General features: G+C 42.5%; 2 protein-coding genes and 1 pseudogene across 7 annotated transcripts in view; all 3 read right to left on the bottom strand.

Annotated features, from left to right (window-relative positions):
* The window catches only part of LOC106585466 (cytospin-A), a 31396-nt gene extending 27346 nt beyond the window's left edge, over positions 1 to 4050 (bottom strand). For 2 of the 3 annotated variants that reach the window (XM_014171692.3, XM_014171694.3), the window contains exon 1: positions 3767 to 4050. The gene's annotated coding sequence lies outside the window, so the exon portion shown is untranslated. The remainder of the gene's footprint in view (positions 1 to 3766) is intronic. The other variant, XM_014171693.3, reaches the window with a different exon arrangement.
* LOC123730450 (uncharacterized) lies at positions 868 to 1028 on the bottom strand (annotated as a pseudogene).
* A 2297-nt stretch (positions 4051 to 6347) lies between the features above and the next one.
* LOC106585467 (breakpoint cluster region protein) overlaps positions 6348 to 24315 on the bottom strand; it is a 43519-nt gene continuing 25551 nt past the window's right edge. For 2 of the 4 annotated variants that reach the window (XM_014171698.3, XM_014171696.3), the window contains 15 exons: positions 17127 to 17248; positions 16796 to 16961; positions 16492 to 16611; positions 16208 to 16283; positions 16005 to 16109; positions 15787 to 15861; positions 15147 to 15244; positions 14922 to 15053; positions 12631 to 12690; positions 12189 to 12298; positions 10709 to 10848; positions 10189 to 10323; positions 9932 to 10037; positions 9624 to 9786; positions 6348 to 8308 (listed from right to left, as the gene is read on the bottom strand). In XM_014171698.3, the coding sequence (XP_014027173.1) occupies positions 8219 to 8308; positions 9624 to 9786; positions 9932 to 10037; positions 10189 to 10323; positions 10709 to 10848; positions 12189 to 12298; positions 12631 to 12690; positions 14922 to 15053; positions 15147 to 15244; positions 15787 to 15861; positions 16005 to 16109; positions 16208 to 16283; positions 16492 to 16611; positions 16796 to 16961; positions 17127 to 17248 (1698 nt within the window). In that variant the 3' untranslated portion in view covers positions 6348 to 8218. Of the gene's footprint in view, positions 8309 to 9623; positions 9787 to 9931; positions 10038 to 10188; positions 10488 to 10708; positions 10849 to 12188; positions 12299 to 12630; positions 12691 to 13565; positions 14871 to 14921; positions 15054 to 15146; positions 15245 to 15786; positions 15862 to 16004; positions 16110 to 16207; positions 16284 to 16491; positions 16612 to 16795; positions 16962 to 17126; positions 17249 to 24315 lie in introns of those variants that run through there. The other 2 variants (XM_014171699.3, XM_045707185.2) reach the window with 2 other exon arrangements.

The raw sequence follows: 24315 nt of genomic DNA, 5'->3' as shown, positions 1-24315 counted from the left end.
CTGATGAATGGGCTAGTGATGCTATTTGACTACAACAATGTCAGACTAATGAATGCATGGGACCCTTGGATTCAATCCAAGGCTGAACAGAAGGACAACTGTGCATAGTCAGTGTTCCTTATTGCTTATTTAACAATACCATTAAAAGTGGGGGGGGGGAGCAAGAGAGCAACAGACCATAAATAAATTGAAATTCACAAATTTACTCCTAACTGCCCCCTCCCTCTTCCTTATTCAGCATGCTTTGACTGTGGGAGTCACTTCCCTTTCCATAACATCAGCTTCCTGTGGTGTCGTCTCCTTTGAGTAAATCCTACAAGGATGAATGTGTGCGAGGACAAGTAGGCATCATTGCGTTTGAGACAAAGCAGACAGTGTAACCTACTAACCTCTGATCTCACAGTCTAAAACATCTTTCAAAGCCGAAGAGCCAGTCCTAACAGATCCAACCAAGACCTTTCTCCTTTAAGATTAAGATCACAAGATCCAACCGAAATGTGACTTCCACTTTATCTCAACCCCTCCAAAAGACACACATACCTATACAGGATAGGAGAGGTTGGAGGAGGGGGCTGCCACACTGGGCACCTGTGAAGCAGTTGTTTTGGGGGGTTAAGTGCCATACTCAAGGGCACAACAGCTGGCAATGGCATTTAGGATTTGATACCAGCAGCAACCCTCCGGTTGCCAACCAGAGATTTGAACTGGCAACCCTCTGGTGGACCCCGAAATGTGGTGCACTGTTCCCGGGGGTACACCAATACTGGGTAGATGCTGAACAAGGCAGTTAACCCACTGTTCCTAGGTCGTCATTGTAAATAAGAATTTGTTCTTAATAACTGACTTGCCTAGTTAAATAAAGGTAAAATAAAGAAAGAAATGCGTGGAGCAACTCCCATTTCCCACTCCCTATTTGAAAAATCTATTTAATAAGTAATCAATTTAATAAGTAATCCCCCGATGGGGGATGTATTAGATAATAAACTGATAAGAACAGATACTACACTTGATTAGGATTGCAAAATTCTGGCAACGTTCAATAAATTCCCTGGTTTTCCAGAAATCCTGGTTGGAGGATTCCACATTTTCTGCTTATTCCAGGATCCTCCAAATGGGATTTTGGGAAACCAGGGAATTTACTGAAAGTTCCCGAATTTTGCAACCCTACACTTGATCTCAGCCAAGTTAGGGTTAACTTAACATGTACCTATTATGCTGGATTGGGAAACACTGAGCTATACAATGCATACAACAGAAAACATGGCTAGGACAGTCTGTATCAGAGTTTAGGGGAACTTGGTTAACAACTCACAAAAGGAGGAGCCCACTCACAAAGGAGGACAATCACACATGCACAAACATATTCTGTTTAAAGGGGGAATTGGCTCTGGAAGCAAAAACAGCCAAATACTCCATCTAAATCGATTCTCAATTATGGTCCAGTTCTAGAAACATAAATCCCTCTATTTTCATATCACATCAAAATAATTTCACAAATCCAAAATACATCCCAACTGTAGACTGTTTTAACCCGCTTTAACACATTTGCAGCCGACAGTATTTTTCAGTGACAACTTTGTGGCATCGTTCTTCCGTTTACAGGTGTTCGGAGACACAGATAACTAATTAGCACAGATAGCCCACTCTGTCTTCCGTATGTTTTCCGTAAACAAGCGCTGTAACATGGAAATATGGCCGTGTGGGAACACTAACCCTATAAAAGGCGTGTATCAATGAAACCTTTTTATTATTTCTCGCGGATATGAAAGATAAGGTTCCAAAACCGTACCGCGAGCGATGGTGTGTATGTTCAGACCGAGCATTGCGGCTCTTAACAAAACTTACCCTACAGAAGCCTTCGTCCAATGACTTGTGTGTAATATAATGGAACTGAGAGTCATGACCAAGGGCTAGTGCTTAGGTAACCTCCAGCTTTAGGAATGTGCTTTGTTTGGCAGGGGTTTCCTTTCAAACTGCAAGAGGAACATTTCCAAGAACTGAAGATTTTTCACTTTGGGACATTTTTCCAAAAGGCAAGCTGCAGAGACAAGGAGGAGTAGGCTAGGCCTAATTCCTATTGCATAAGTCACATTCCTTGGACAGGACATTGAAGAGCAGACCATAAAAATATAGCTTAATGATGCACTATGCAGAAATTGGTGGGGCCTAAAATTCTAATAGTTCACTTAATTTCAGTTTGTGAGAGAATCATTGTACCATCTAAACCGCTGTGAAATATATTTTCCATAACCAAAAATATTGTATTTTCAGCTGGTGTACAAAACCAAAACTATACCGAACAAAAATATAAAATGCAACATGTAAAGTGTTGGCCCCATGTTTCATGAGCTGAAATAAAAGATCCCAGATATTTTCCATGCGCACAAAAAGCTTATTTCTCTCAAATGTATTTCTCTCAAATTTGTTTCTGTCGCTATTAGTGTGCATTTCTCTTTTGTCAAGATAATCCATCCACCTGACAGGTGTGGAAGCTGATTAAACAGCATGATCATTACACAGGTGCACCTTGTGCTGGGGACAATGAAAGGCCACTCTAAAATGTGCAGTTTTGTCACACAACACAATGTCACAGATATCTCAAGTTGAGGGAGCGTGCAATTGACTGCAGGAATGTCCACCAGAGCTGTTGGCAGAGAATTTAATGTTCATTTCTCTATCATAAGAAATTTTTTGTTTTAGAGACTTTGGCAGTACGTCCGACCGGCCTCACATCCGCAGACCACGTGTAACCACGCCAGCCCAGGACTTCCACATCCGGCTTCTTCAACTGTGGGAATCGTCTGAGACCAGCCACCTGGACAGCTGATGAAACTAAGTATTTCTGTCTGTAATAAAGCCCTTTTGTGGGGAGAAACTCTTTCAGATTGGTTGGACCTGGCTCCCAGATTGGCCTATGCCCTCCCAGGACCACCCATGGCTACACCCCTGCCCTCCCAGGCCCACCCATTGCCACACCCCTGCCCAGTCATGTGAAATCCATAGATTAGGGCCTAATTAAATGTATTTAATTTGACTGATTTCCTTATATAAACTGTAACTCAGTAAAATCGTTGTTTATATTTTTGTTCAGTATAAAATATGCAAAAACGAAACTTTAACAGCTGTTTAGCCTTGCTTTCAATGAGAATTACAGATTTATAACATTTATATGCGAGTTTGGTCGGGTTGCCCAAAAAGTATTATTCCATTAAGTCAAATTAAAGATGTCAGTTAAAAGAGACTCACAATTATTCTACTGTATATGAGAACAGTGTACGTTTTAACAAAAATAAGTATGGCCTTAAAATAAATCTCTAAATTGCATGCGGTAATGAGAGTGACATGCTTCAAGTTCAAGGAATCAAACATTTAATTACATGACAATTGGTTACTAATGTAATGACATTTGAAATAGAGCAGTTGACAGAATGTCACCCAACTTGCCTTACTTGTCAGCTATCAATCTAATAGCTTTCTGCCAACATTTTGTTACCTAGCCAAACGCTTGTTTTCCCAGTGCTTGTATATGACTAACTAGCAGACATAGTTATCATTATACGACAAGGAATACATTACTTGTAGCTCTATTTTCTAATCACGTTAGCTAGCCATCGTTTTAGCAAGCAAATCAATCAATACAGCCACTCATGAGTTGTCAGCTAACGTAGCTACCTACCGTCGCTAACTATTTAAGGTAGCTAACGTTAGCTGTGTCAAACTATTCAGCTATACTACCAACTAATTAGTTAGACAAAAATATACCCACCTAGCTAGTTGAATGTTCCAGGAGACGTGAACGCTGCAAGGTTTTCATTAGCTTAAAAGCTATCTAGCTGGCTAACAATCATACCTTGTCCTTGGCTTTTTCCATCTGATCCTTGAAGATTAAATATGACTTCCGGGGTGCGAGTACATCTGAAGACAGCTTTGTAGCCGAGACAGATAGCTACTGGAGATTATCCCAATATTTCCATTGCAGCTGCATTGGTCCATCTGACACGATGCTTTTCAGTTGTCAATGCAGCAGCTAACAGCAGCCTGATTCTTGATTGGTCAGTGCAATCCGGGATCCTTGGGACGTCCCTACCATATATTAAAACCCCTTCCCAGAGCCTTGCCTGGTCTGGAGAGCATCGTTCATAGATGCGCATTCTAGCCCTTCTATCTCCATCTTCTTTTTCTGTGGATTTTAAATGGCTATTGGCAACCAAACTATCTCCATCTAGAGCCAAACTCGAGTTGAGGGCAGGTTATACAGTATATATGAATGAGATGTTTTTATTTATTCTATTTCACCTTTATTTAACCAGGTAGGCTAGTTGAGAACAAGTTCTCATTTGCAACTGCGAACTGGCCAAGATAAAGCAAAGCAGTTCAACACATACAACAACAGAGTTACACATGGAATAAACAAACATACAATCAATAATACAGTACAAAAATCTATATACAGCATGTGCAAATGAGGTAGGATAAAGGAGGTAAGGGAATAAATAGGCCATGGTGGCAAAGTAATTACAATATAGCAATTAAACACTGGAATGGTTGGATTTGCAGAGGATGAATGTGCAAGTTGAGATACTGAGGTGCAAAGGAGCAAGATAAATAAATAAATACAGTATGGGGATGAGGTAGATTGGATGGGCTATTTACAGATGAGCTATGTACAGGTGCAGTGATCTGCTCTGACAGCTGGTGCTTAAAGCTAGTGAGAGAGGTAAGAGTCTCCAGCTTCAGAGATTTTTTGCAGTTCGTTCCAGTCATTGGCAGCAGAGAACTGGAAGGAGAGGCGGCCAAAGGAAGAATTGGCTTTTGGGGTGACCAGTGAGATATACCTGCTGGAGCGCGTGCTACGGGTGAGTGCTGCTATGGTGACCTGTGAGCTGAGATAAGGCGGGGCTTTACCTAGCAGAGACTTGTAGATGACCTGGAGCCAGTGGGTTTAGCGACGCGTTTGAAGCGAGGGCCAGCCAACGAGAGCATACAGGTCACAGTGGTGGGTAGTATATGGGGCTTTGGTGACAAAACGGATGGCACTGTGATAGACTGCATCCAATTTGTTGAGTAGAGTGTTGGAGGCTATTTTGTAAATGACATCGCCAAAGTCGAGGATCGGTAGGATGGTCAGTTTTACGAGGGTATGTTTGGCAGCATGAGTGAAGGATGCTTTGTTGCGAAATAGGAAGCCGATTCTAGATTTAATTTTGGATTGGAGATGTTTAATGTGAGTCTGGAAGGAGAGTTTACAGTCTAACCAGACACCTAGGTATTTGTAGTTGTCCACAGATTCTAAGTCAGAACCGTCCAGAGTAGTGATGCTGGATGGGCGGGCAGGTGCGGGAAGCGATCGGTTGAAGAGCATGCATTTAGTTTTACTTGCATTTAAGAGCAGTTGGAGGCCACGGAAGGAGAGTTGTATGGCATTGAAGCTCATCTGGAGGTTAGTTAACACAGTGTCCAACGAAGGGCCAGAGGTATACAGAATGGAGCAGCAAGAGCGACATCATTGATGTATACAGAGAAGAGAATCGGCCCGAGAATTGTAACCCTGTGGCACCTCCAGAGACTGCCAGAGGTCCGGACAACAGGCCCTCCGATTTGACATACTGAACTCTATTGGAGAAGTAGTTGGTGAACCAAGCGAGGCAATCATTTGAGATACCAAGGCTGTTGAGTCTGCCAATAAGAATGTTGTGATTGACAGAGTCGAAAGTCTTACCCAGGTCGATGAATACGGCTGCACAGTAATGTCTCTTATCGATGGCGGTTATGACATCGTGTAGGACCTTGAGCGTGGCTGAGGTGCACCCATGACCAGCTCTGAAACCAGATTGCATAGCGGAGAAGGTACGGTGAGATTCGAAATAGTCGGTAATCTGTTTGTTAACTTGCCATTCAAAGACCTTAGAAAGGCAGGGTAGAATAGATATAGGTCTGTAGCAGTTTGGGTCTAGAGTGTCTCCCCCTTTGAAGAGGGGGATGACCGCAGCAGCTTTCCAATCTATGGGAATCTCAGACGATACGAAAGAGAGTTTGAACAGGCTTGTAATTGGGGTTGCAACAATTTCGGCAGATAATTTTAGAAAGAGAGGGTCCAGATTGTCTAGCCCGGCTGATTTGTAGGGGTCCAGATTTTGCAGCTCTTTCAGAACAGATTGATGAAGAACATGTATTTAGTCTCTGTAGCTCATGCAGCTGTTTTGAAGAATATTTGTAGCTAAATACATTGTGAAGAAAAGAGAACAAACATCAACATACGGTGTAGTAGGCCTACATACAACACGTGAACAACACATATAGTTCAATTGTGTTCTCAGACGACAGAAAATCAAGAAAAAAATACAAAGCACATGGAAATGAACTCTTTATTGTACATGTACATAAATTATTGGGATAATGACTACAACGGTATCTGTAAGGAAAAAGAGATGTCAATTAAGTGATTGCTGATAGGCTAACTGACTGTTTGTATGTAGCCTAACAGTTTCATATGTGCTATAATTGTATCTTAACTTGCATAACATCTCAATTCAGATATCTGTAAACATTTGGAATGATTTTCACTTTGCCAGCACAGATACATTTTCCAAGAGCTTTCAAAGTTACAGCTCACCAGGCAGAGAACAGTAAACCGCATTATACATTCTACTAGAAACAAAATAACACAACAGAAGACAATGGTGCCCTTCACAATGCCCATATTTGTTTTCATACCCAGGAGATTTGGATATTAGTGGATCAATACCAGGGCAGGCTACCACTAAAATGTAATAAAGAGACAAAGCTTAGCTCAGTGCTATTTCTGTCTCAGTTCCATGTGACAGCACTGAACAGTCTGTGGTTGTAACCCTTCTGAAATAAAAACTAAATTCCTCCTGTGAAGGGATGGCGTTTTCAGATTAATGACCTCTAATTGAATCAGATCAAAAGATAGATTATCCTAAAGAGGAAATGCTTAAGGCCAATGTAGGACCTTTATAAGATAACAAAACTCTGATAGACGGTTGAGGTCCACTTTTATAACCTGGCAGAAATCTCTTAACTAAAACTATCACATAGACAGCAGTTGAAGAGAAAAATATTTAAAACATATTTAAATCAACATGCCTGCATGTTAAATATACCTACTTAAAAGTGTAATCAATCTCACATTCCTTACAAAATAAAGACAGCATTTGCATAAACATCTGGTGAATCCATTTTTCCTACAATGTGTTTCAACAGGGGGGAAAAAAATGGCACATGATTCCACAATGAAACAGGCCTAACGAATTAGCTCCATAATAAGGATTTGAACTACTGTATCTTTCTGTTTTGAGAATTATGCTCATTAGTGGATAACCAGTACCTCTAAAATGACTTGATTGTCAGATATAAGTAACATAAATACATTTTGACACACTATCTGTAAGTGCTCAGCACACCTAATATGTGGTAATGACAATGGAAGTATAAATATCTAAAGATCCCAAATTAATCAGAATATCAGTGTGCAATATACTGTAGGAGAGAATGTTTTTCTCTTTTGCAACAGCTGCATCATGGAGTTGACAATTTGCCTCACTTCCATCATCTGGTTAAACTATTATTTCCTTTTAAAATCAAATAAAGGAATGGCCTGTGCTTTGATCTGACCACATTCAATGGATTTCTTTGTGTTTGATGTAAGACAGTTTTAATGTCAACAACAAGATAAGGATGACATCAGGATCATCGATCATATTGGAATGGCTTTGGTCACGTAATGAAGTATTTGTTCTAGTATGGAATGTGCTGTTGACTCCATCTGGTGGCCATATAGAGGAGCTGCGCTGTAATCCAGCCATTGCCTCTCAGCACACCGTAAAAACAATTTTTTGGATTCAACTAATTATTACTAAGTAACTGGTTCCAGAACCTTTTTAGTTTACTCAACTTTTCAATCAGTGTTACCTGAACTTAACATTTTTAGTTGGCCCAAAATAATAATTTCTAGTTGAATAAACATATGAGACAAGTTAAGCAAAAACATAATTTTAATTTGACTGAATTTATGCCTAAACTTTCTCAAGTTGGAGCTAAGTTTGGACCAACTAAAAATGTTACGTTCAGGTAACACTTTGATCAGAAAGTTGTTAATTAGCTCCTGCCGCAGCCATTCTTGGTCACAGACAACAATTTATCACGGAAAGCAACATTTTGTCAAATTCTTCCTCAGATGGAAATGTCCATGCTCCCGCTATACTTCAGTGGAGAAGAGGATGCTTTGACGTTTGCTGTCTGGTGTTGGGATGCTCTCAAGCTGAAGGAAATACAGTAGGACCTGTACCTACAGAAGGGGAGAAGGGACAGAGCAGAGGAAAGGGATAATTAGAATCATATCACAGATTTATGGGCTCTTCAAATACACCACATGACCAGAAGTATGTGAACACCTGCTCGTCGAACATCTCATTACAAAATCATGGCCATTAATATGGAGTTGGTCCCCCCTTTGCTGCTATAATAGCCTCCACTCTTCTGGGAAGGCTTTCCACTAGATGTTGGAACATTGCTGCGGGGACTTGCTTCCATTCAGCTACAAGAGCATTAGTGAGGTAAGGCAATGATGTTGGGCGATTAGGCCTGGCTCACAGTAGGCGTTCCAATTCATCCCAAAGGTGTTTGATGGGCTTGAGGTCAGGGCTCTGTGTAGGCCAGTCAAGTTCTTCCACACCGATCTCGACAAACCATTTCTGTATGGACCTCGCTTTATGCACGGGGACATTATTATACTAAAACAAAAGTTGGAAGCGCAGATTTATCTATAATGTTATTGTATGCTGTAGCATTAAGATTTCCCTTCACTAGAACTAAGGGGCCTAGCCTGAACCATGAAAAACAGCCCCAGATCTTTATTCCTCCTCCACCAAACTTTACAGTTGGCACTAAGCATTCGGGCAGGTAGCGTTCTCCTTGCATCCGCCAAACCCACATTCGTCCGTCGGACTGCCAGATGGTGAAGCGTGATTCATCACTACAGAAAACGCGTTTCCACAGCTCCAGAGTCCAATGGCGACGAGCTTTACATTGCACTTTCGCATTGCGCATGGTGATCTTAGGCTTGTGTCCGGCTGCTAGGCCATGGAAATCCATTTCATGAAGCTCCCGACGAACAGTTCTTGTGCAGACGTTGCTTCGAGAGGCAGTTTGGAACTCAGTAGTGAGTGTTGCAACCAAGGACAGACGATTTCTACACACTTCAGCACTCGGCCGTCCCGTTCTGTGAGCCACTTCATGGCTGAGCCGTTGTTGGTCCTAGACGTTTCCACTTCAAAATAACAGCACTTACAGTTGATCTGGACAGCTCTAGCAGGGTATACATTTTACGAACTGACTTGATGGAAAGGTGGCATCCTATGACAGTGCCAAGTTGAAAGTCACTGCGCTCTTCGGTAAGGTCATTCTACTGCCAATGTTTGTCTATGGAGATTGCATGGCTGAGTGCTCGACGTTATACACCTGTCAGCAACGGGTGTGGCTGAAATAGAAGAACCTACTAATTTGAAGGGGTGTCCACATGTTTTTGAATATGTGGTGTACCCCAATCTACCTCAGCAACAAAAATCAACATCGAAGCTTACTTTCAATAGACACTATAGTACCTGTGACATAACCTCCAGTGACCAGCTGTCATTCATAGTGATGGGCTGTGTGGCATTGCTTGGGATCTTGCTGTCTTTCTCAGAGGGGCGGAGTAGGGTGGGGCCAAAGACCGTGGCCAGGTTGTGGAAAGACATCTTGTTAACACTCTCATTATCAGCAATCCTGTAAGAACACAGATGATATGAAGTGTCAGCTTGTGGGATGCAGAGAAAAAGGAAGGAGATATTAGCAAGAGGATTTGAATGACAGCTATCTGACTGTATTCATGTCACAGAATAGAACATGATGCCACTTTGGGGGACTATACCTCTTCAGGTGGTCCAGCAGGAAGAGGAAGGTGACCAGGTTGGGTTCTGGGAGTGATAGCAGCAGGTTCAGCATACAGCTCTCCTTAGCCACACTGTCTGACAGGGCTGAAAGAGGATACAATTAGTTAGCTTTTCTTGTGGTAACTGTACTACCCGATCTATGTTGAATGGTTTGTTAAATTTCACGCTTATGCTGTATTCACAATGACAATATGAAAAGCAATGGTAGGCTTTGAGGTTACAAGGAGAGACTGACCGATGCCTCCAGCGAAGTTGGGGTACAGGTCATCTGTGAAAAGAGGTTCCGGCAGCTCCCGGAAATACAGCTTCAGCGTTCCAGCAATGGCATTCACATCCATCTCACTCATCATCACCGACACATCCTTATTGTCTGTCAATCACAGGAAGGAAATGATAATCAGGGGGAACAGTAAGCTGCAAGACGGTATAAATAATAGTAATCCATTAATGACAATGTATACTCCCTGCTGTATTATTTGCAGGTTAGCGTTGTTCGTCACTGTTATGGAGGCAGCTCTGCAGAGTGCTCACTAGCTGTCACAGCCACAAAGTCATAAAATCTGATTCAAGTTATGTTGAGAACAAAAACCAAATGTTTATTGTCATAAATTCTTACAATATAGCCAATTTTGATTTTGCAGTTGGCCTATCTAAGGGAAAATCGCTCAGTTCTGCCTCCAGGACAAGACTCATGACAATAAATGTCAACCTGCGTATTATTTGCTATGGAGGAGACCCAAGGTCTGTGTACTCACTGGCATCAAATGCACCCTTCAGGGCCTGGATGTCTGTAGCCACCCCTGAGACCCGGTAGATTCCCACCTCCTCCATGCCCCGGCGCTCTATCTCCTCTACACACTGCTTCACGATGAGGGGCACCTTGGACCGCTCCCGTCTGTCAAGGACACAAACACACACACACCAGGATTAAAACAGGATCAATGCAGGAAACGAGAAGTCCAGTACTTTACACTACTGTTACCTGTGACTGCATAACTGGGTGTCTCATTTCTGACTACACAGCTGGTGTTTATGTATTGTGGTAGTGCATAAACTATATCCAGATAATTTTTCTGCTTTAATATGTAAAACCAGTTCCCCAGTATGTAATACCTGTTCCCCAGTATGTAATACCTGCTCCCCAGTATGTAAAACCGGTTCCCCAGTATGTAATACCTGCTCCCCAGTATGTAAAACCTGTTCCCCAGTATGTAATACCGGTTCCCCAGTATGTAATACCGGTTCCCCAGTATGTAATACCGGTTCCCCAGTATGTAAAACCTGTTCCCCAGTATGTAATACCGGTTCCCCAGTATGTAATACCGGTTCCCCAGTATGTAATACCTGTTCCCCAGTATGTAATACCGGTTCCCCAGTATGTAAAACCTGTTCCCCAGTATGTAAAACCGGTTCCCCAGTATGTAAAACCTGTTCCCCAGTATGTAATACCTGTTCCCCAGTATGTAATACCTGTTCCCCAGTATGTAAAACCTGTTCCCCAGTATGTAATACCTGTTCCCAGTATGTAATACCTGTTGCCCAGTATGTAAAACCTGTTCCCCAGTATGTAATACCTGTTCCCAGTATGTAAAACCTGTTCCCAGTATGTAAAACCTGTTCCCAGTATGTAAAACCTGTTCCCTGTTCCCAGTATGTAATACCTGTTCCCAGTATGTAAAACCTGTTCCCCAGTATGTAAAACCTGTTCCCCAGTATGTAAAACCTGTTCCCAGTATGTAAAACCTGTTCCCCAGTATGTAAAACCTGTTCCCCAGTATGTAAAACCTGTTCCCCAGTATGTAAAACCTGTTCCCAGTATGGAGGAATGGCCGCTGCCTTCTTTCTACTAGTAGAGTAAAGTGAACACTGAAAAAGACGTCCAGCAGTATTGCATCTTCAGCACTATAAAATTATGTTTTCTCAAATAAAACCTGACCATAAGGGGCTGAAGTTTAGAGTTACTTTACAAATTATCATGAGAGCCTTGGGCTCCCTATGAAAATAGAAAAACCCAAACAAGGCATGTCTTTGAGAGTTATTCCTGGCCTTACATTGAAAGTGAAGGAGGTTGGAGGAGGTATCCCATTCATTTGGCAATATTAGGTCTGATCTGTGTTGGTCACAGAAATGTGGTATGCATTACACTGAGGCTCTCATGACAGGCTTAACATGAGCTGATTTGGTTCAGGGTGCTGAGATTATACAGAGGCTAACAAAGACACATTATTCACTCACTTGGTTACAACACTTATTTTCACCCCAAACACGCCTGACTGTTTCCGCGAGGGCATTCTCTTTAGACTGAACTCTCTGCTGGTGAACTTCATTGACAGCTTCACCTCAATCTGTACCAAGAGAAGTTAAGAATTAGCCAGCAGTCAGAGAAATGAAGACCATTGCATGTAACATCATCAACACAGTAAATGTAAATACAGGGGGCACACTTAATATTGAAAAGTCTTTATACCACAGTAATCATCATTGGAAAAACCATTGTAATTACCATGTTATACAGGCCTAGATAACGTATTCAACAATGTTTACACTGGCCACTGGAGTATAAAGTGGTGCCAAAAACTGTCCCTTTGCAAAACAAAAAAAAGTAAGATGGTGTGGTTTCAGAAAGATTTGTGAAAAACAGTGATGATTTAACATTTCCTATGCTGGTAATACGTACTCCGTTCATGGTGATGACTGTTCTTTGCCAGTCTTTGCTTTGTAGGGTCTGGGGATCCAGCTAGAAAATATGGAGACATCTGTCAGTCAGAGCAATCATCTGACCCAGTAAAGACAAACTGATCAGACAAACGCTGTTCAGACACCATGATGGTGTGGGATTGATGCAGTCTTTATCTCAGTACAGACATGTTATAGTACTGTATTAATGACATCCATTTTATTATTAAGAACCACTGAGATATTTAAACCACTAGAATGTTTCGCACAGTTAGCCTCTTGATCCTTTCCAACTTATCAGAGACTAAAACAGAGTATAAAAAATAAAACAAGTTTGAAGGAAACTGTCCATATTAGAAGGAAATGATCATTTCACAGAAGAAAAGCTAAAACTGCACAAAAGGATTCATTTAATGATGAAGATGGTTATTTTGTATTTCTTTCCAATCAGTAAGCCTGGGTCTTACATACCAGTTACCCATCACTTTCCCTCGTCCTTACATAAGCTCCATATGGTTGAGTAGTGTCAACTCAAGTTACTGTGCTATTTTAATCATCTGACTAATACCAAGCTGCCAACAGTTCTTTCTAGTGGTCAGGCACAAGTGTGATAACATCATCTCATGGTATTCAGATGATCTACCATGACAGATGTCCTCTCAGCCAAGGAACCAACAGATACTCAATATAACTCTGGTAATCTTAATCTTTTTGTTCTGTGGACATCTTCTTACATAAGGCGGTGGACTTATCAAAAGAGAATAGAGTATTAAGTATGAGAATATAACACATTCAAGGATACTTAAAAGATGTACCAACTAAGGATGTATGTACATATTAATATATCTACCCTACCCTCTAGTAATGTTCCTAATCAAATACCATCCACGACAACAATAAAGACCATTCTCTCTCTTATGTGTGACATGTCTTTACCTTCTGTCTGAGCAGAGTGCTGCGGACCTTGCCCCACAGCCGTGCCCCTGTGCCTGGGGGCTTCCTGGGACCTGTGTCCCCCTCATCCTCCAGAGAACAGCTGCTAGTGTTCACCTCTCCAATCAGACTGCTGGTCTGATCCAGAATCAGCTCTTCAGTACAGGTCTCACCCATTCTTTTAGTTGAGACTCAGTCGTTCACTCTCTACTTTCACCACTAATGTACTGTACCAAACAATGGGACAAACAAAACGAGACAGCAGTCCAGAAAATAATCTTCCAAATCAGCCACTCTCTCCTAAACAATCCCCACCAAACAGCATGGGATTGGATCCCTCTGATCTGATATGGTTATTGTATTGTCTCAAAGAATCCTGAGGCCCGCATAGTCTTTTAGTGGTCCGGTAGAGTCCCCCACAAGTGTGTGTGTCCTGTCAACTCCTTAACCCTGTCATGCTATCAATCCTTCCACACCAGATAAAAAATAAGTTGAACAAAGGCAGCCTCTCAACCACGCTGCCTCCCTGTTGTTCCAGTTCCCAGATGGATATGTGGATTAACTCCTGAGAATCCCCTCCTCCTGTGATTATGGACACACGCTGGTGGCTGCTCAGAGGTTGTTATGAGAACTACAACCCCAAGCCTCCTACAGGATCCTCATCAGTCACCAGTTGGTAGATATTTTTTGGGTCTACTGGCTCCTCCTAACTGAGTGCCTTTGTCTGACCCTTTCTCCTTTCAACCAAACCCTCCCACATCTGATCTGTCTCTTTTTAATCCCCAAACATTTGGGCACACATGCACACACAATGTTCAGACTGCCTCTCCAATCAGCACTTATCTCAAATTCCACAAACAGATCAGATCAGACCCAGGCCAGAGGGTCATACACAATTGAATTGAAGTGTGGGACCACGTTGGCTGTGGATTGTCCAAAAAGACAATAGAAACAGTACATTGTCTATTCAAAAGACAAACATACAATGTTCTCTTTTGGATGTTTTCAGGGTTTTTCTGAGAGGGGTCCCGCTCTGTCTCACATCCACTGGATGGATCTGTGCCAGGGGCTACATTTGGTCAGCCTGTTTCCCTTCCCAACTGTAATCCCCCCCTCTGTCACAACACCCCATCACCAATCAGGCTGAGGTGACCCAGGAGCATCCCCCACAGCCCTTTTCCTCACCACAGAACCACACATGGTGGGATTATCCACAGACAGGGCAGCTATTGGGGCTGACATACTAGATAAGTCATTTTCACCACTGTGGCCTATTAGTTAATTCAGCTATGTCACTGTTGACACTGTAGACCAGCGTGACAGGCAACACAAAATGTGCTTCATACTCTCACTCCGTACCTGTATCTGTCCTTTGGCCATGATCCTGTCTGTGCTCTCTCCGTCCTCCTTGTTTTGCTTGGCTTTGTTGTAGCACTTCTCATAACACAGCAACCTCAGAGTCTGAGAGCCTTCCAGCTCAATCTCAAACTCCTGCAGGGAAACAGCAAAAAAAAAACACGTAAGAATCAATCCAGCAGATAAGGCAGAATAGACAGGACACTAACTGACAAGTGGCATCCTCACCTCGTTCCACTTGGGTTCTGTGGAGTCTCTGTACACTCGTGTCTTGGCTTTGTTCACAAAATAGCCAAAGGAGTCCACCTCCAGAGTGCAGTAGAGATCTGTGTGGAAGAAGAAACAGTTCATGGGAGTTAGCATGGTTCATAGGGATACACACTGAGTCACAGTAAGACCTGGATGGAGGAGTATACATGTACTTTGCCCTACACTGTTAAACCATACTTTATGACAACCCTCACAATACAACTTGCCGTGCCCTCTGAATCTGGTAAGTATTGAGGAAAATATTTCCTGTCCAGAGCATGTTTACATCTGGATTAACAGGTCAGATTTGTTATAAAATAAGAGATACTGTATGCATGTGAGCTGTACGCGTGACTGTATTTGGGACAAAGAGTGAGACGACAGGGGTTTTCCATCCAGACCAGCTGTGGCCGGACCACAGTGTTCCTTGTTAATCCTCAGAGTTCTGACTGTTCCCCAGCAGCTGTTCCACATGGGAATGTCCGCTGACTGCCAGGTGACAGCCGGACTGGAGGAGACTGACAGCGGAAGGGAAGGACAGCCTTGGCTATACTCCATTCAAGGTGATCAGTGTAGGACACCAAAAAATATGGAGAAAATACACAACTGAGCCACTTACTCAAGCTCTGTTGGAGGCCTGATGCAGAGTGAACAATGACATTCAGAAAACCGTAGAATCCAGACGATTCATCTTCTAAAGAGAGGGGAAAGTCATGAGAGTTGTTCAATCAAAAACAACACTAATAAACATCTCCCTCTCTTATTATTAATAAGTGTGACATTACTAACCAGCCTTCCATCCTTACCAATGCTGTATCAGTTGTGTCTATGGCCTACCTTCTTTATTCATGGTCATTGGTATAGTATGGACCGTCTGAAGCTTCACACATGAGTTGGTGAGCATCTGCAGCTCCAGAGAGGTCAAAGAGAAGCTTTTGAAACCTGCAGGAGGGAATGGAGTTCAGAGAGAGACTGACAGCCACCATCAGCTCAATCATGGGATTGTCACAAGCATAGCTTATGTTGCAGAGAACACTCACACTTCTTCTGTTGCTCGCGGATGATGTCCTTCCACTCCGCACGTTCGTAATCTGACGAGATGAGGAATGTGAAGCCCTGAAACACACAAAAGAACATGTAGCCCTCTGCTGTACAATACAACAGACATCTTAGCAATGCTGTACCACATTTCTACACCTGTAGGGGGCAGCAGACCCTGGACCAAAATATTTCAAAGTACAAACAATGAGCTGTGTAGTTGTTAGATATGACCTTGCAGAACCATAGGTGCAGAGAGAGAGTAATCAGTCAGTGGCTGGCTCACCTTGCCGTTCCTGTTGGCCACTCTAAAGGCCATGCTGGGGGACATGAGCAGCAGCAGAGAGTCCTGCTCCGACAGCTTCTTCCTCAAACGCTCCATCGCCTTCCCTCCTTTAGTGGTTCTCTGCACAGACGCATATAGAAGAAGAGCACTCAGACAGCTGCTGCCGTCTCAATGTATAGCACTGTCTCAGTCATTAATGGCTATTATGAAGCCATAATCTGGTCAAGTGTTTCAACATTATTATAATAAAGTGATCCGTTATAACACTACAGGGATTTCCCCTCTGTCTGACGTCTGTTGTCACCTTCTCTCTCTGGAGCTCGTTCTTGATCTGTGAGATTCTGATCTTCATGGCGTCAATCTCCTCTTCCTGGACCTGGGGTATGGGCGTGGCCTCTGAGTCCTCAATGGTCTGGAAGGTGAGGTCTGACAGTGGGATGTACCACTTACAGTCATACTGCTGGCCTTTCCTGGAGAGAGACAAACACACACACACACACACACACACACACACACACACACAGGAACCATCAAACAACACACACACACACACACACACACACACACACACGTAAGGAACACCACAGCCAGGATATTAAACAAACCATCTGGTCCATCAGTAAATCTACACTCACCCTGCAGTCTGTTTCTTCAACTTAGCACAGAGAAGTAAGTCTGTGAAGAGGAAGACATGGCGAAGCTTTCTGGATCCCTCCACCAGCTCCACCATGAAGCAGTCCCTCAACAGCTGACGGTTCTACAGGGGCAAAACAGGGAATCACACATTCATTGGATATTTTTTCTATTCATATTTGCTAGAATTTGCTTCCACACCACCAGAGTGGTGGTATGGAAACATTTTTCAGTAATGTCCTTGTCAAGTTACTTTCTGACCCCATCACATTCAGCAAATGAGAGCTGTACCTCAGGCAGCTGACCCTTAACCCCCTCATTCAATCAATTCACAGTTGACAGAACACAGATTATACCCAGAACACAGAATCAGTAGTTGTCGAGTGGGTTTCATAAACAATAAATGTACTCTGATGACTCACGTGACTAGGGTTGCAAAATTCCGGGATTTCGGGAAAATCAGGGAATTTATGGAAAGTTGCTGGAATTATGTATCCCTACATATGACACATGGTCAGAACATGTTATTATGGCCCTCAAGTGGAACCAGTATGTGTATGATATACCAGTATGATGTATGTGGCCTGACTGGTTCTAGACAGGAGGAGCATCTCCAAAAGGAATACTTGCACTGAATAGCAGAGGTGAGGACTCGAGTCATATGACATATTTGATGACTTGACACTCGACAGAAAATAAAATAACTTTACTTGGACTTGGAGCCTCAAGACTCGACTTTGACTTGAAATTATCTGGCCAGGTTTGGTAACGTTTTGTCACTCATTTTGTGGCACAGAGTCTCTACTGTCCAAGCAGCCAGAGACAGCTGCATGCCAGCATCACACTTGCAAAAAAACAAAAAACAGATTGGCTAGTTAAAACGCACACTTGGCCCTCTGATTGGACCAGCAAACTTTCAATCAACAGGTCGAGTGAGCTAGCACAGTGAGTTTTTTTTGCATCAAGCAACAATTACTACTACTGGCTACTGGTCTGATAATTAATCATTTACTTGCATTTGGAATTTGTTGTTAAAATGAATTACATAATCAAAATGTGTTGTAGACAAAAATAATTTTAAAAACCCTCTGGTAGTCTCAATAAATAGACACAGATTTGTATTTCAGCAAGTCATTGCATGTATAGATTATTTTTTTCTTGACTTGAAAAAAACTTGACTCAACTCGCTCTTAGAATTCACGACTTGGACTTGACTCGAAACTCAACCCGTTCTACTTTGGACTCGACTTGACACTCAGACCTTGTGACTTGCTTGTCACTCGAATAATAGTGAAACCTCTGCTGAATAGTAACATAATATTTTAACTAACTTCTAGAAGCTGCTGGGATAAAGATATTCTCTTCCCATAAATTAACATCTGTCCTCAAACAGATTTGAGACCTGGTTGTAAAAAGTGTAAATGAAAGATATCAAGTTAAATCAGTGTCTTGTTATCAAAGAAAATCAAAACAAACTTTATTTGTCACATGCGCCAAATACAACAGGTGCAGACCTTACCGTGAAATGCTTACTTACAAGCCCTTATCCAACAGTGCAGTTCAAATAATCTGGGTGGCCATTTGATTCATTGTTCAGCAGTCTTATGGCTACCCTCTGTAGCGGCTTACGGTCAGATGCCGAGCAGTTGTCATACCAGGCGGTGATTCAACCGGTCAAGATGCTCTCGATGGTGCAGCTGTAGAACTTAAGGATCTGGGGACCCATGCCAAATGCCAAATCTTTTCAGTCTCCTGAGGGGGGAAAGGTGTTGTTGTGTCCTCTTCACAACTGTCTTGGTGTGTTTGGACCATGATAGTTCATTGGTGAAGTGAACACCAAGGAACTTGAAACTCTCAACCCGCTCCACTACAGCCCCGTCGATGTTAATGGGGGCCTGTTCAGCCCGCCTTTTCCTGTAGTCCATGATCAGCTCCTTTGTCTAGCTCACATTGAGTGAGAGGTTGTTGTCCTAGCACCACACTGCCAGGTCTTTGACCTCCTCCCTATAGGCTGTCTCATCGTTGTTGTGTTGTCAGCAAACTTAATGATGGTGTTGGAGTCGTGTTTGGCCACACAGTTGTGGATGAACAAGGGAGTACAGGAGGGGACTAAGCACACAGCCCTGAGGGGCCCCAGTGTTGAGGATCGGCGTGGCAGACGTTTTGTTGCCTACCCTTACCAGCTGAGCTGTAGTCAATGAATAGCATTCTCACATAGGTGTTCCTTTTGTCCAGGTGGGAAAGGGCAGTGTGGAGTGTGATTGCGTCATCTGTGGATCTGTTGGGGCGGTGTGCGAATTGGAGTGAGTCTAGCTTATCTGGGATGATGCTGTTGATGTGAGCCATGACCAGCCTTTCAAACACTTCATGGCTACCGACGTGAGTGCTACAGGGCGGTAATCATTTCAGGCAGGTTACCTTCGCTTCCTTGGGCACAGGGACTATGGTGGTCTGCTTGAAACATGTAGGTATTACAGACTCGGTCAGGGAGAGGTTGAAAATGTCAGTGAAGACACTTGCCAGTTGGTCCGCGCACGTCGTCGATACACTTATTGATGAAGCCGATGACTGAGGTGGTATACTCAACGCCCTTGGATGCATCGCGGAGCATATTCCAGTCTGTGCTAGCAAAACAGTCCTGTAGCGTAGCATCCGCGGCATCTTACCACTTCCGTATTGAGCGAGTCACTGGTACTTCCTGCTTTAGTTTTTGCTTGTAAGCAGGAATCAGGAGGATAGAATTATGGTCGGATTTGCCAAATGGAGGGCGAGGGAGAGCTTTGTATGCATCTCTGTGTGTGGAGTAAAGGTGGTCTATATTGCGTGCACAATTATTAAGCAAGTGAGTATTCTGATCTTATCATTGTTTCTATTCACATTTTCGAACTCCAAACCATATAAACTTGAATGCTTATTGGATTTAATCATTTTCAGGTGATATGTATTTGTGTAATGAGGGAGGGTGTGGCGAAAGTGAATAACACCTTATATCAAGGTGTGCATAATTATTAGGCAGCCTCATTACCTCAGGTAAAATGGGCCAAAAAACAAATTTAACTGACACTGAAAAGCCAAAAATGTAAAATGCCTTTCAGACGGATGCGACACTCTTTAAATAGCTAAACTATTGAGGTGTGACCGCCGGACATTCAAACGTTTTGTTGCGAATTGTCAACTGGGGAGCAAAAAACGCATGGGGAAGAAAAGGCGCAAATTAACTGCAAAAGACTTGAGAAGAATTAAACGTCAAACTACCAGGAACCCATTATCCTCCAGTGCCACCGTATTCCAGAACTGCAACCTACCTGGAGTGTTCAGAAGTACAAGGTGTCAAGTGCTCAGAGACATGGCCAAGGTCAAGAAAACTGAAACAAGACCACCACTGAATAAGATTCACAAGTTGAAGCGTCAAGATTGGGCAAAGAAATACCTGAAGACAGATTTTTCAAAGGTTTTATGGACAGATGAAATGAAAGTGACTCTTGATAGACCAAATGGATGGGCCCGTGGCTGGATCAGTAATGGACACAGGGCACCACTTTGAGTCAGGTGCCAGCAAGGTGAAGGAGGGGTACTGGTATGGGCTGCTATCATTGAGGATGAGGTAGTTGGACCTTTTCGGGTTGAAGATGGACTGAAACTCAACTCCCAAACCTACTGCCAATTTCTGGAATATTCTTTCATCAAACAGTGGTACAGGAAGAAGTCCTCAGCATTCTAGAAGGCCATGATCTTTATGCAGGACAATGCTCCATCACATGCATCCAAGTACTCCACTGCTTGGCTAGCCAGCAAGGGCCTCAAAAATGCCTGAATAATGACCTGGCCCCCTTCCTCACCTGACTTAAATCCTATTGAGAACTTGTGGGCCCTTCTCAAAACGTGAGATTTACAGTGATGGAAGACAATACACCTTTTTGAACACCATTTGGGAGGCTGTGGTTGCTGCTTCATCGAAAATTGATCGTGAACAGATCAAGAAACTGACAGACTCCATGATGGAAGGCTCATGGCAGTTATTGAAAATAAGGGTGGCTATATTGGTCACTGTATATTTCTGAAAGGCCAAAAATGTTATATAATTGTCATTTTGTGTTACTTATCTGTTACACTTACTCTAAAAATTGAGAATAAACAAGTGAGTTGAGAGAATTTTTTATTTTTATTTAGTTGCCTAATAATTCTGCACACTAATAGTTGCCTAATAATAATGCACACTTATATATTTCCCTGAGAAAGGCAAAACTCACTTTTCCCTTGTTAAACATTCAGGTTTGAGGTTCAATAACATTTTGGATTGACTGAGAGCATTGTGTTTGTTCAACAATAAAATTAATCCAGAGGAATACAATTTGCCTAATAATTGTGCACGCAGTGTAGAGTTCTTTTTCCTCTGGTTGCACATGCTGTTAGAAAATAGGTAAAACGGATTTATGTTTGCCTGCATTAAAGTCCCCAGCTACTAGGAGCGCCGCTTCTGGATGAGAATTTTCTTGTTTGCTTATGGCCTCATACAGCTGGTTGAGTGCGGTCTTAGTGCCAGCACTCAACCAGGTGGTAAATAGACGGCTAAGAATAATATAGATGAGAAATATCTTGGTAGATAGTGTGGTCTACAGTTTATCATGGCCACCCGGCGAGCAATACCTCGAGACTTCTTTAATATTAGACATCGAGCATCAGCTGTTATTGACAAATAGACACACTTGGCTAATAGAACGGACGGCAGCGGGGGTTTAATCACTTGCCTATGAATTCTCAGAAGGCAGCCCGACCTCCGCCCCATTTTTCTCTGTCTTTTCTCCACGCAAATGACAGGGATTTGGGCAGTTCCCAAGAAAGCAGTATATCCTTCGCATCGGACTCGTTAAAAAAAAGAGCCAGTGTTTACAGGAATAGATCCTAATAATCCTGCCTGCCCGGCCAGTCCAGTGGGTAGTTGGTAACTGATGCAGTGACATCTGCTCTTCCTGTGGCTAGAGTGGGGCTGTGAATGCTTGGACTGTTAATACTGACCTTTGACCCTACGGGCTGAAAGCTGCTTATAAATTAAAAAAATAGCACCCATGTGGGACTCGACCAAACCATCCTAACCACATTTATGCAAAAACAAGGAAAACTCCACCAGGGAGATGCCCTCATGGATTTATAGTCACTGTATTGACATGGCCATCGGTTACTTTGACATATCTCAAAATGGAGGATGACTATCTGATGACAAAATTGGTAAGATGGGCCCAACTAGGGTTGCACATTTTGGGGAATATTCAGGTGGAAATTTTCCCTGGGAATATATAGGAATTAATGGGGATATATGCAAATTAATATGAATACTATTTAAATGTAGATGTTTTTTGCATTGGAAATATTTACCATATCATATAGAGCCAGAAACATAAACCTTTTACCTTATCATAAGTAGACATCATTTCAAATGATTAAATCCATCCAATAGAAATGTTATTATGAATTTTGGTTTAATTAAATGGGTTGACTTTTCACATGGGATGATTTCACTGAAAAACAAAAGGGAATATTGAATGATCCCCAATGATCCATCGCATCTCCCCCCAAAAATGTCAACGTACATCTGTAAAATGATTCTGATTCCAGGAGGACCATGAGTTGTTGCTATTGATAAGGTGTCTGATTCATCATTTTCACCTCGAATAGAAGTAGAGGGACTTTTGTCAGAGGTTGCTTGTTGTGAGTGCGGAGGGAACTTTATGCACTTGGCCAGGTGATTCTGCAACTTTGTTTCATTCTTCACATATGATTTGGCACAGTATTTGCAAATGTACCCAGCTTTTCCTTCTACATCAGCTGCAATGAAATGTCTCCACACATCAGATAGTGCCCGTGGCATTTTCCTGTAAAGATTAGAAGAAAAATATATACAATTCCATGTACAGATAAATAGTTAAGCAGTTAGATTAAACAATTCATTTGTAAGATGTTTTATTTTACTTAACATGTATGGATTAACACTCCTTAGTTAGCAGGCTCAATCAAGCTAAAACCCACATGGTAGCAACTAACCAGCAGAAAATGTTAACAAGTTAGAAATTATTTAAACACACTTTGCTGTAGACTACCATTTACCAGTTACATGATTTTTTGTTATGTCATAAAATATATTCACCCCACCCAGTATTGTAATCAAAACTTACCAGAAAGCATGTAGTCCTTGGCTCAGACAGTGTAGTGGGGTGGGCTCAATAGCATCTCATTAGTGTGCAAGATCTTGAGAATCAGCTGTACATGTGATGGAAGAATGCACTGTGCATGCAGAGGGTTGCAATTCCATTGAATTGGGGACAGTTTCACCAAAATATGCCACAAGACCTCGAATTGCCTTAAGTGTATCCCACAAAAAAAGGTTCACTGTTATAAGCTAAACATTTTTTATGAATTTAAGCAACATTCCCAAAATTCTGGGGCTTAACTTCAAGGGAAATTGACCCTTTGCAACCCTAGGCCCAACTAAATCGAACCCTGGATTTCAATCACCACAGTAAGTTTATCCAGTTAGCTACCAAACTCCAGTCACTTACAAGTACTACATTTATTTTGCCTTAAACAAATAGAGGCCTATGAATTGTGGAATACTACAATAGAGCCAACCCATACAGAAATGTAGTTTGTCTGAGTTTCATTCTCACGTTTACTTATTGTAAGAAGTCTGATGGACAAAGTGGGAAAGGTTTCCAGTAATAATAGATGAAATTCAGCAGGGGTGAGGGAGTGAGGGTAAGTAACTAGTACGTGCCGCCACAGGAAAGGGTGGACAAATACTTGATAAGACGTGCTACAGGTCATTTCTGGGAAGCAGACTTCAGAGTGGAACAGGAGGATGGGAGTGGGGGAGCCAGGACAAGGATGTAGGCAGTGCGATGGGCTTTCCTGGTCAGAACCATATTATTTTGTCATGAGCTTCCTCTACGCTCCACTTCCTCCACTAATAAACCAGACAGGCAGAGATGACTCAGCAGGAATCTGACTCACAACGCAGGTTTATTGGAGTTTACAGACACACCATTTCCCTGGCTTTTACAGGAACTGAGAAGCACTGATTGGTGTGTTTACGGACATATTCAATCAACCTTATCCCAGTCTGCTGTCCCCACATGCTTCAAGAGGGCCACCATTGTTCCTGTTCCCAAGGAAGCTAAGGTAACTGAGCTAAATGAC

Source organism: Salmo salar, chromosome 24 (genome assembly GCF_965601325.2).
Source record: "Salmo salar chromosome 24, fSalSal1, whole genome shotgun sequence".
In the NCBI taxonomy this organism is placed as follows: domain Eukaryota; kingdom Metazoa; phylum Chordata; class Actinopteri; order Salmoniformes; family Salmonidae; genus Salmo; species Salmo salar.
The sequence above is the reverse complement of the archived record's forward strand: the minus strand, read 5'-3'. Positions and strand labels throughout refer to the sequence as shown.